The sequence below is a fragment of the Porites lutea genome, chromosome 3 (genome assembly GCF_958299795.1).
Source record: "Porites lutea chromosome 3, jaPorLute2.1, whole genome shotgun sequence".
Classification (NCBI taxonomy): Eukaryota; Metazoa; Cnidaria; class Anthozoa; order Scleractinia; family Poritidae; genus Porites; species Porites lutea.
The window spans coordinates 24,506,928-24,519,306 of record NC_133203.1 but is presented as its reverse complement, the minus strand read 5'-3'; the positions used below and the strand labels follow the sequence as shown (position 1 = coordinate 24,519,306).

The 12,379-nt window shown below is 41.9% G+C and overlaps 1 protein-coding gene across 1 annotated transcript; it reads left to right on the top strand.

The window, feature by feature from the left end:
* Positions 1-3,304: 3,304 nt before the first annotated feature.
* LOC140930753 (uncharacterized) lies at positions 3,305-11,479 on the top strand. The gene is made up of 8 exons (XM_073380461.1): positions 3,305-3,824; positions 4,579-4,817; positions 5,176-5,372; positions 5,953-6,248; positions 6,698-6,828; positions 8,115-8,283; positions 9,717-9,877; positions 10,656-11,479. The coding sequence occupies exons 1-8, from the start codon at positions 3,409-3,411 to the stop codon at positions 11,216-11,218; spliced, it is 2,172 nt and encodes a 723-aa protein (XP_073236562.1). The 5' UTR covers positions 3,305-3,408; the 3' UTR covers positions 11,219-11,479.
* Positions 11,480-12,379: the final 900 nt, after the last annotated feature.

Below are 12,379 nucleotides of genomic sequence, written 5' to 3'. Positions count from 1 at the left end.
CTAAAAACAAACTCGGTTAACGACGCGATTAGTCGTTTTTAGTGCTTTTAGTGCGTGACGACACAAAAACTACTTTGTAGCAGGCTACGACGCGATTGACAAGCCACGCGAACGACGGCTTCGCAGCCATGCGAAAACGAAACCTCTTGACACGCAATGTAGAGGTTTTCGTTTACTAATGATCAGTGAAATCATGAGCGGTTATCATTTGTATGGAAAACCCAGAAATTCCGTGGAGAATTCAAATGGAACGGTTCATCCCGGTGGAAATTTTCCGGAAAAAAGTAATGCCTTTCGAGACATAACCTTTTTCCCATTTTTACAGAAACGACCGAAATTTTTTGTACCATTTGTTTGGATTACTAGTGCCACACTTCACGTCAAGAGAAAGCAAAAAATTAACCGGTATTTTGTAAATGGTACACCTCAATCCCGTTCCTGTTGTCGGTACCAAAAACAATACCAGTACCATTCCGGGGGCTCAAGGAAAAATTTCACCGAAATTTCCGTACAAATGGTAAGCGCTCCATAACTATAAACGACCAGGAGTCTAAAAAAAATCCAAATTATAAGTACTAAGTGGAAAGTGAAACACCGACGAAAGCGCACTTGACAAATGCGGAATTTTTTTTTTCGTTTTATTTTTTAAGATCTTGTTTTTTTAGACATATTGAAAGCAGTTCATGTCAATTTACACGTTTTTTTGTCTTTTAAAAAAAGCTATTTGAGTTAAAAGCAAACAGTTCGTGAACTGGACAGTGGGATTGTGTTTTGTTAAGAGATCGAGAATAGGACAGAGTAAAATGATTAACATACTCTCAGTTTGTTTGTTTGTTTGTTTTTTCGTTTCAGTGCGGTCACAGGTGCGGGCTTCGTTCAGTGGGATGTTCCATGGATCACTTGGTCAAGACCTGAGGTGAGGAGACTTTCAACCCTAACCTCAGTGATTTTCTAGTCAGGGCCAAACTTCGCAATCTCACACGACACAACCAGCCCCGAGGCTCATACCCAAGCGGAAAAAACTGTCGCACTTGTAAATACATATCTGACGGACAAACGTCAATCATACACTTTCCACTCTACAGCGAAACCAGACCTATCACTCATCACATCGACTGTAACTAAAAAAAACGCCATCTACATGATACAATGCAACCACTGCTCCAAACATAGGTGAAACCAAACGATGACTCAAAGACCGTTTCAACGAACACCGCAGAACAGTTGACAATCCATCTAATATCTCTAAACCAACCACAGTCTCAGAACACTTTCTTACTAATGATCACTCCTGCTAACTTCATCACTTTTTATTTCACCAGGGCCACCCAACGTCAATTTTCAGAAAATATCGGTTCGAAAGACGATTTGAGATCTAGAATTTTCGGAACGTTTGTTGTATAATTTCTTGCTTGACCGCCTCTCCTAGGATTTTTGAAGTCTAAAAATGAAATGGTATAATTGCCCATTTTTAACGGATTTTTTCCCTAAAAAAGACACCTAGAATTTTCGGGAGCCTTTTTTCCTGCTGAAATTTTCGAATAATTAAGTTTTGATCCCTCCCAGTCGGATCACTAGACTTTCAGCTATGAAATCCGAACAGCTGAAAATTTTTTTACTCTTTCTTATTAACGATCACTCTTGCTAACTTCATCAATTTTTATTTCACCAGGGGGAACCCAACGTCAATTTTGAGAAAATATCGGTTCGGAAGACGATTTGAGATTTGAATTTTCGGAACATTTGTTGTATAATTTCTTGCTTGACCGCTTCTCCTAGGATTTTGAACATCTAAAAATGAAATGGTATAATTGCCCATTTTTAACGGATTTTTACCCTTAAAAGGTCACCTAGAATTTTCGGGAGCCTTTTTTCTGGCTGAAATTTTCGACTAAGTAAGTTTTGATCCCTATAATTTTCGGATCATTAGACTTTCAGCTAGGAAATCCGAACAGCTGAAAAATTTTTAGGGGATAAAAATATGCCTATATATACCGTTTAAATACTAAAAGACGTTTAACAATGCTATGTTTAAGTGGTTGAACTATATTCCTGTTGAGTGCCCCTGATTAAATCTAATAGAGACAGTGTGCGAAAAGCTAGAGAAGCATACTTCATCGAGAGAGGTAAACTCTTGAACCTTCTGGTACAAAATTGAAAGAGGAAATGTATTACAATCTTTGTTCCTTTTGTTTTTTATCATTTATTTATACTATTTTTGCATTTTAAATTTCTTTTATATCACTACTTCAACGGTTTTTAATTTTTTTCTTAACGTTCACTACAGTCTTATTTAAATATTCACATGTAATCATAGTATCATATTGCACACTGTTCTTTATGTATGTAACACTCCGAAGAAGGAACGCCGTGCCTTCCGAATTATTGGTAAAAAATATACACATATGGCTGATATGTGTACCTGGAGTTATGAAAACCGGGTCAGCAAACATTCTGCAATTTTTCTCAACTTCCCCTGTCTAATAGCTTCTTTACTGTGTTGTTTGCTTATTTCGTTTTTGCTTGTTTTGTGGTTATAATTAGGGATTTGTGTAGAAGTGGATGAAGACAGAATTACTATCTTACTATCGATAGAATTACTATCTTTGCTAACTATTTAAGTTGTTATGTAAGCATTAACCAGGCACTCTTTTGCTGCAGTTCACTTAACTTTAAAATTTCTAGACTGAAATGAACCCGGTTTCGGAAACTTTGCGAAGTCCGATTACTGAATAGATGTTCTAAAATTTGCTTCAGATTAAATTTGGACTTCAAGGGACCATTAGCTTACTGCCCAGCGTCAGATAAAGGCTTTTAATCGGCCTTTGAACGAGTTTTATTGTTTTAAATTTCCAAGTAGTCCTAATGATGAGTTGATATTTTTGCTTACCCAGTTTTCAAAAATCCAGGTATACATATTTCCGACTGTAAAATCAGCCTTGCTTGTTTTGTTTAATATTTTCACTTATTGCTGATCATACCCTTCCACGATCCGGTCCGTCTTTTTTTGTAAGCTGGTCCTTGCTTAAAAAAATCGGAATCTGAAAAAGGGCTCCTGACCATACCCGATTCCAGACCAAAATGGGCAAAGTGTAATCCCGTTTTCAGACCAAAAGGGCGCAAAAACCCGACCCGATGGTGTGGCACATACCTATATAGGTTATGTAAGGCAATACCGTACCCCCCGGGTGCCTCCCCTAATTCCGGGGGGACTTAATTTTCTTAAGTGTTGACAGTATAGCATTAAATGATTAAGATGGATTGACAGCTTAGGGTTAGGTTAGGTTTCATGCATCTCGATCGCGTGACAACCAACATACAGACGCATATTAATGGCAGCGTTTTCGAATTCGACTTGAGAACGAACTCTGCAACAGAATTGTACACAAAGAGTAGCATAGCTAAGCGATGTTTTCCTCTAGCTTTACGGCGGTAATTGCAATTTCCGTCATCACTTTAACGTTTTCAGCAGAAATACCGAACCTAAAACTGGGCGATGGAGCACCTCCGTTCATGATTCAAGCAAGGAAGGCAGATCAGTACGATACACTAGAAATCTTAAAATACGGAACAAACGATTCAAACATTCACGGACCAATCGTGTTTCTGGCGCACACCAAAAGATCCGGCTTCTTGGAGAGTCTCTTTAGCGACCCAGAATGTTTCAACAAGCTGATAGACATTTCACCCGATAATGTCAATTACGTGTTTTTGTTCTATGCCGATTCTGCGCCAACAGCCTGCAACAACGAAGTCAAAGCAATGGCTGACGAGTTTGCAAACAGGTTTTATGATGCCATTATCTCATACACCAAACGCAAAAGGTAAGTACGCAAGTTAATTTGGCCAAATTTTGCCTCAATCCCGTAATCCCGACGGCTTTCATTGACTAGTCCCGATCCCCAAACAGCTTTCGGGAAATTTTTTCGAGGAGCCTCTCATCCCCCACCCCCCACCCCCCTCAAACTGAATACATTTAACATTTGAGGACAGTCGACGTTAGGAGCTTTGGTTTCTTCATTAAAAAAAAATTGCATTTTATTTGAGTTGTTAAAGTGCAAATTGAATGTACTTTTTGTTCCTTTCCTAATGGAGCGGGACCGCCATTTTACGTGGTCATCTGAGCCACGCAAAGGTCCAGCCGTTTGCAGTAGAAGGCAGCATCTTCGTTTCTCAGTTATTTTAATACCGTGAGTATTGGTCCGGTCTTACCTGCGATCAGGCGGTCCTTCTTCCCTTTTGTTTTGCAGGTTAGGTTCGGTCCTGTGAATCGAACCCTCGACCTCTTGCTCTGCAGTCAAGCACTCTGCAGACTGAACTTATCGTGACGCGGTTTCTGTTCCTCCATATCCCAGCGGGACGGAATAAGGGTGGGCCGGGTTGAGGGGATGGCTGTCCCTTCAACCAAACTACTCCAAGAAGCCTTGTATTCGATGATATGACTGCAAATCCAAAACTTTTTCTCCTGTTTTAAGGTAGCCTGCGGACACAGTCGTCTCGCCTCGCTTCCGCCGCCGTCTTGGCTGTTTTCTCAGGCTAGTTTTTCAGTAGAACAGACTTTTTTTTTTCATATTTCAGTTGCAGATTGGAAAAACTGAGATGGCCCTCCAATCGAGTTCGCAGCCAGTTTGATGAGTATGAGTTTAATGAAAGAAGCCCTCTCCCATCAGAGTTCCAACAAAATTGGCTATCACGTGTTCATTTCGCGGTCTTTCCCGTATCCACCCTGGGTAACTGGATTCCGCGTGTACTGTCCCAGTGGTACTGTTCCGGGCATAATTGTGGGCTGGACCAGATTGTGGTTGAAGACGAGCAAGGTAACTAGCCTGTGTACAGCCTCCCCCCACAAACAAATCGGAAAGTTTGGTTGAGGGGAGGGAGCGCGGTCATTCTCTTTTATGATTGGCCAAAGTTTCCACTTTGCTTCTGGTCAGTGACAAACTTTATTTCCCTTGCATTTATAAGAAGAGATTTAAAGAAGACTGTTCCGAGCGATCTTGCCCTCCTCGGGATTTGGCTCTTTGGTACGGCAAGAAAGAGTTTTCTTTGTGGCCGTGTGTAATAAATTCTTCATTGACCAAGCTTGTTTTAACGCGAAAAAAATAATTCTGCCAATATCCATCTTGACCTAACGCATGTACACTAACAAACTAATTCATTGCTCTTCTGACATAGGTGAAATGGTTTGCGTGGCGAGGCGTTTAGACGCTCGATATGATTGGTTGCCTTCCCCGGATACCCTCGCCAAATATGGTCATCTGTTAGTTGTCTATGTGGGTGACGCATGCTCACCAGATACGTTCGTCAATAGAGCCGCTGGTCACCTTGCCCTTGTTTCCAATGAAACCGGAAACTGTTCATACCTCATAAAGGTACGTTTATAGGGAACTTTTATAGCACATATCCTGTTGAAAACAAAATAAACTGAGATTTCAATTTAATAGACCTTTTCGTTAAACACATGCAAGAAATGCGGTGGGCTAACCATATACAAAGTTCCTCGAAATTTCCACTTTTTCTTTGGGTTTGCCTTACTTTTGCCATAGTTTATGAAGAAAAAAGCGTAATGTTTTATTTTTCCTCGAAGTCTGATTTCAAAACTTTTAAATGCCCTGAAGTCGAGTTTGATGTAAGAAAATGGGCCAGTATTTGGCAGCGTTAGCGCACCGACGAAATAAACGATGCTTCGCTCTAGCTATAGCTACTCTGTTTAATAATGTCCTCTCCTTGAGGGATGACCGGCCATCCAGTTCACCATGAGCTTCGCTCTTGAGTTTGTTCCAGTTATTTTTTTACCCTGAGCATTATTTTTTTAAGAAATAAGTGCGACTGATGATGCATAAGAAAGAAAACCTTTTTACGCGCATCTTTATCATCTTTCAAAACGTTATAAAAGGGTATCAAGAGGGCTAATGTAAGACAGATCTTACACTTTGTTACTTTTTCTCTCAGGTTCAGAACTGTCAGAAAAATGGCGCGCTGGGTGTTTTAGTTTTTGCTCGCCAGAATCAGCCTCTAGAGGACATGAACTGTCAAGGATCCGAGTGCAACACCCAACTCAACATTCCAGCTTCCATGATTACATTTGATACAGGTTTTAAAATAAAAGGTAGCAGCCGATCGTACATCCGCTTTCAAAACACTCCCTCTGACGTTTTTGCATTTGGAATTGACGGACAAGGGAAAGTGCAAGAGACAGGCTGGTTTTTGTATCCTTCAATGCGGTTCTTGGCCTACCAGGCGCAATGGTGAGCAGAGAATGACTAGAACCACACATCGATATTTGTTTGATGTCACGTTTACATTTAATGTCCTCCTAGAGCTGCGATCCTTCTGGTCAGCGCTGCGGCTCTCAAACTGTGGCGCTGACCAAAAGGATTGCAGCTCTGGGAACTAGAATGGCCTGGATACACGCAGTCTGCAAGTAAAGCTCTCCAATTGTAAATAACGATTCGAAAGTCACGCACACGAGCCCCTCAAGATTGACAAATTGGAATCTGTGAACAATGCCTTTTTGAATAGCTTAATTTTCAACCGTCCGCGGTATATCCATTGGTTTTTAAAGCGTTATTTTTTTTCTGACGGATGTTTGGATCCTCAGTTTAGGAGGTTGATCCTGGAAGCTTAGGTAAATTAAACCTGCTAAAACCTTTTAGCGTATGAACTAACCGGTTTTATTGTGTTTTGTCCACTGCAGGTTTAACTACAAAACCAATTTACTTAAAAACTTAACAACACGAGATGCTGTTGTAATAAATGTGTTCAACCACACAGTCATGCAAGGAGAGAAAGGAGTTACTGCAACAGTTGAGATACCGTCTATTGATGGTGAGAAGCAAACTAACAGGCAGATTTAGAAATGAAACGCGACGACAGTGACGATGGCGCGCACAGATCTTAATCTGGCTTGACCATACCCTGGGTTCCTTTAGAGGTTTTTTCTCGCGTGCGGCTCCACGATTTGGACAGCGCGGAAACCGGAAACCGCGCATGAAAAGTCTCTGGCGCCCAGGGTAGCCCAGCAGTTAAGCCCAGCAGCAGAGCGAAAAGTTGAGCACTGGAAGTCGTGCTCAGTTTCTTCCGCGCTCTTTCTCGTTCTCATTTCACGTTGCGTTGTCGTGCCTATTATGGGCTGATCTAGAAAAAGAACGGGAACGTCATTTGATGACGGGAAAGAGCGCAGAACGGACTAAACTCGACTTCCAGTGCCCAATTTGCTGCGCAGCCATTGGTCAAGCCAGTTGTTTGATTTGCGCGCGCCGTCGTTAAATGACGTTCCCGTTCTGTTGCTAAATCAGCCTCATATATCACACACGGGAAGTGAAATATGACTCGATGCGCAACGAAGTGTTTTTGACGAACTTTGAGTTGGTTAATGGCAACGAGAACGGCAATAATGCAATAGGTTTTAGATTGGCCGAGCAGAACAATGCACACGTGTTTTGGTACATTTCTCTCCCTACTTTTTGAACTGATAATGGTGTTTCTTCAGGTAGACTCCAAGAAAAACAAATCTAGTTTTCCTAACAGAAGTCGAACCTGTGACCTACTCCAGATGCGCTAACATTAAGGTAGCCTGTTCCAGGCGTTTAGATAGTAGAGTGCGGCGCGAATTCAGATGCAACAGCAAGCGGTTTTTCATGAGATACCAAAAAGCGCGACAGTCTGTGTTTGTCTTTGTCTGGGAAGTGAGGTAAAATCCGTTTTTTGATTGAAACACTGAGTGTTCGACCTATTACTGTTGCTAGGGTGTTCCGGAGGTGCAACTGCGATATGTCTATCATTACGGGCCCTAAAGTCTTGAAATTTGACCCTGTCCCAGTATTACGGCCAAGTTTTACCCGTTGGTGACCGTATTAACGGGTCTTCATGACTGAAAGCGGAGTGCCCGCATAACTAGACTCTAAGATACTGACGGGGCTCCGGTCTCCCCGGGAAATAATTTTCTACGCCCTGCGGGTTTCATCAATTTTACCTTAGAACCGATGTGTTGGCCCCTGGGCCCCCGTCCCGGACCCCTCCCCTAGATCTGCCCTTGATTTTTAACAAACTGTACTCTTTTCTGTGTGGTTTACCGTTATGTGAAACTTGACGATTCCTGTATCTCTCTCCAGATCTCCAGCGTTACGAGCACGTGGAGCTAGACTTTTCTTTATCGTGTCCAGGCTCTACAGACGACCCTTGTGCACACTGGGATCACACGGTACAGCTATACGTTTGCTGTAACTCTGCCAGTAAATTGTGTGGCCTGGAACTAGGCCGGTGGATAACGCCTTTTAGAAGGTGAATTTCGTCAGCTTCTCATCCAATCGACATTTAAAACTCCCAAATCGCCGGTGTCACAGTGATATGGGTATCCCCGCGTTTTGGGCATCCCCATTCCCAAAACCCTAGAGACGTAACCCTAATCTTAATCCAATTCGCTAAGGTAATATAAGTAGGTGATGCCCATGGCATATCACTTGGGTTTTGGGATTAGGGATGCCCAAAATGCGGGGATGCCCATATCAATGTAACACCGGTTCAATTAATGAAAAACTTGTAAATTAATGCATGCCAATTTAGGGGTTTCTTATTATCAAGGATAAGCACAGTCAGTTAAGGCGCAGTCTTCTGTGCGGAAGGTTCCGAGTTTGATTCCCAGGTTTGACCTTAAATCCTTGTTTCGATCATTTTTTTTTGCTTGAACTAGATTTACCCCACTCCAGCCGAACTATTAGGGGAATGGGTACAAGCTTTCGGCGTAATGTTTTCTGGGATCGTATGAGTGGACAAGCGTTGGTTATAAGTCGGTCTATTTTAACTAAGACAACCATCATAAGTAACATCATCATCATCATCATCATTTTTATTAGCAAATTTTACAGGATGCAGCAGGTTGTTAGGCGAGAAGACCTCCAGTAATCACCAGGCTTACAAAGAAAGGCGCACCTCGACATCACAATATTATAAGAAATAAGGGCTGCGCAGAAGTGCGGCTAAACTTAAAGATGCATCCGCACTGCTTCGCGACCTAGCCCACCTAACGCTTGTCATCCCATGTGATTCCAAAAACTATTCCCCTTGCAGTTTCTGGAGCGGGAAAAACCAGTAAAACGAAGCACTGATGAAGACAAGGGGGTAAAATGAGCGCAACGTCGGTGTTATGAGGACTGTATGAGTTCCCGATGTAAAACAAGGACCTTTATACCTTTGACATACGCAAGGTTCGTACCATACCTACATAATCCCCATATATCACTCCCGGGGTAAATGGCACCTTGCAGACCTTCAAACAATAGTTTTATTTCTTTGCTAGCCTGCGTAGCCAGGTAGCAGGCGCCCTTTATTTGTTTTTACGGACCGCGCGAGAGAAACGCGAGAAGACGAGACGAGGCCTCATCTCCATTCTCCCCTCGTGCGAGCCGTCTTCGATATTTCTGATTTCGGCGTAAAAAAACCTACCCCTAAAGCGCAGGCTATCACATTGCAAGTGCGTCGCTTGGTTGCTATGCAACAATATATATATATATATATATATCTTTTCGGATTGATAATGGGTAACTGGTGTACATTTTTGATTTTCTTAAACGTGCAAACTTCATAACCATTTTGTGAATTTTGTTTGCATTGTCGCCTTTGGACTTCCATAAGACAATACTCACGGAAATGGACTAAATATATAGGTTGATTTTATACGATTATTTTATAGTTGATTTTACTTCTTCCCTTAACAGGCGCATCGGACGCTGGTTAACTCCTGTGAAGCCGTTGATACCTTTGCTTCAAACTACAGACCGCAGCTCAAAAAATAAATGCGTCTTCACCGTGAAAACTGTTCCATGGGCGATGGCTTGGGTTCCGTCGCTTAACATCAGGCTTGTTGGAAAAGTGCAAGGTAAAAAAATTCAAAATTACATCTTTCTAAGTCACCATACTGTTCCAGGTTTAAAGAGAAAGGGGAACCAGAACTGTAGAGCATTAACTGCAGATTTTAACCTTCGCTATCGTTCCCTATTTATCAGGGTGAAAATACTTTGTTAAAAGAGCAAATATATTGTGATTTTAGATTGACATCTATTGATTTGAGTCATTCATTTTGTGAACAGAGCAACGTTCGTCAAACAGCAGTTTACAATTTGTTTAATGAACTCACAAAACCCCATCAAACTTGCACAAGTGTGCCGCTATACCGAATTTTTCCATCAATTAGGTAGTTGCCGGTCGTTTTGATTCCCACTATGGCCATGCAATTCATAACATTACGGTTCAATTACTCCTCATTAAAATGTATACGTAATGTCGAATAAAGAGATATGACCATGCTACTTGCTACATCTCTGTTAGAGTGGTTTTCGTTTGAGTGTCGTAAAACCAAAACCAAAGTAATTACTCTGGCCAATCACATAGGACACAGACAATACATTGAACCAATCAAAACTCGAAGTAATTACATGTGGCTGACGCAAAGCGCGGGAAAATGCATGCGAGCGCGTCACAATTGGCTTTGGTTTTACTTCTGATTGGATGAAAAGGTGGCGCGAATCTTTTAAGCCAATCGCATCGTGTAGAAAGTGCAAAACCAATTACTTTTCGACACTCAAATGAAAACCGCTCTAACTGCTACTTACTAAATCTTACTAAATCTGTTAATTGCCATTTATCTTTGCTTTCAGTGTTAAGGCATTACACCACATATCATTCAATGGAGAAATCACTCGCCCCTTTCCAAATCGTTCCACTGTTTCGAGGAGGAACATTCGACAAGCATTACAACAGCAAGTACTCTCCCTTTTCGTTCGTTCCTCCGAGTGAAACCGAACGGGTCAAGCTTGTAGCTGTCATAACAGGCCACGGCAGCGATAACAACAACTGCGCTGAGTTCTGCGTCACGTCGCATCACTTCATAGTTAACAAGGAACACAACTACACCCGTGTATTCAGCAACGCAGGCACCGCCATGGGATGCGCGGATCGCGTTCCTGAGGGCGTGGTCCCAAATGAGCATGGCACGTGGCTGTATGGGCGTGACGGGTGGTGTGATGGACAAGAAGTGATTCCGTGGGTAGTGGATATAACCAGTGCGCTTAAGCCCTCTAACAACACCATACAGTATTTTGGCTGGTTCAACAACACGGATCCTAACCCCACCCGGGACCCTGGAGAGATCATCATGTATTCTTACTTGGTTTATTACAAGTATCTTGATGCAGAAATCTCAAGTGCCGATTTACATTAAAACCTAGGGGGACGGAGGTACTTCGGAGTTAAAGTGGCCCGGATGATGGAAAGATTTTTTGGAGGAGGTGAAATTTTTCATTTGGGGATTTTTTAGGTGGGAAATTTGGCGAGTGTTTGCCATAGTGTAAGTGGGGATTTCGGGGGTATTCAAAATAACCACTTGCGTATTATGCAAGCCGCGTGCTTCTTTACTACCAGATGAGAAGAAAATTATAATTAATTGAGATGTGATTATGAATAAACGACCAAAAACATCCAATTTCCATCTTTTTGTTTGTTACATCACTTAATCCTTCATAGAAATTTTTAAGGATCGGAAATTTAATATGGAAGTTTTTGGGGGTTAATTTTTCGTCCAGCGAATTTTTTGGGTATCGTTGGAAGCCATAGAGATTTTTTTGGTTTTCGATTTTTGCCCCCTTTCGATCAACAGCGTCACTTTATTGCAGAGTCCCAACCTATTTTATTACGTTAATAACACAAAAACACTGTTATAAATGTAATGACTAGTCACACCGATTTTTAGGCATAGTAAGAAAGGCGTAGGTGGGTTGCCCCTTGAATATCCTCGTCCTCATTGCTTTCTACGCATTCAAAATAGTCGCGCAGTTTCTACGCCCGCCAGTTTAAAAGCAGCAAAGGTACTAGGGGCTAGCTGGAAGATGCTGTTTAAAAAATCATAAAAATTCGCTTCGTCCGATTGCAGCATTTACAAAGCCTGCTAGGATGCCTTAGCCTGAATTTCAACCCCTTTCTTCCCTCGCTAAGTTAATCTCTCCCCGAGTAAATTGCATTGACGAGCAGAGGAGGCTTCTGAAATTCATGTCAAGCTTACCATAGGACCTTTCTATTTTCCTAGGGAAAAGCTTGTTCCTTTACTATTCTATTCGTTTGTGGATAACTAGCAATGATTACAGTTCAGAATATTTCCAAAAATGAACAAACACGGCATAATGAATGTGACCAGCTTGATGAAGTGGAAATAAAAATTGACAGAGGAGCAAGTCTGCGTGGTGCGCTTAGAACGGGAAACTGGGGAGGGACTGGTAAAAAACCCCAGGGGGAAGTCCGTTTCTTTATATCTTTTACGTCGCCGATTGCTGACACCTGCTACATATGTATAGAGCCTAAAGTGGACTGACTGCATGCGAGATAGTTA

Excerpts from the sequence above, each read along its gene's own strand:
- LOC140930753 (XM_073380461.1), top strand. The coding sequence starts at position 3,409 with ATGTTTTCCTCTAGCTTTACGGCGGTAATTGCAATTTCCGTCATCACT. Across the intron at positions 4,818-5,175 it reads TGTGGTTGAAGACGAGCAAG|GTGAAATGGTTTGCGTGGCG; the intron begins GTAACTAGCCTG and ends CTTCTGACATAG. Across the intron at positions 9,878-10,655 it reads GCTTGTTGGAAAAGTGCAAG|TGTTAAGGCATTACACCACA; the intron begins GTAAAAAAATTC and ends CTTTGCTTTCAG.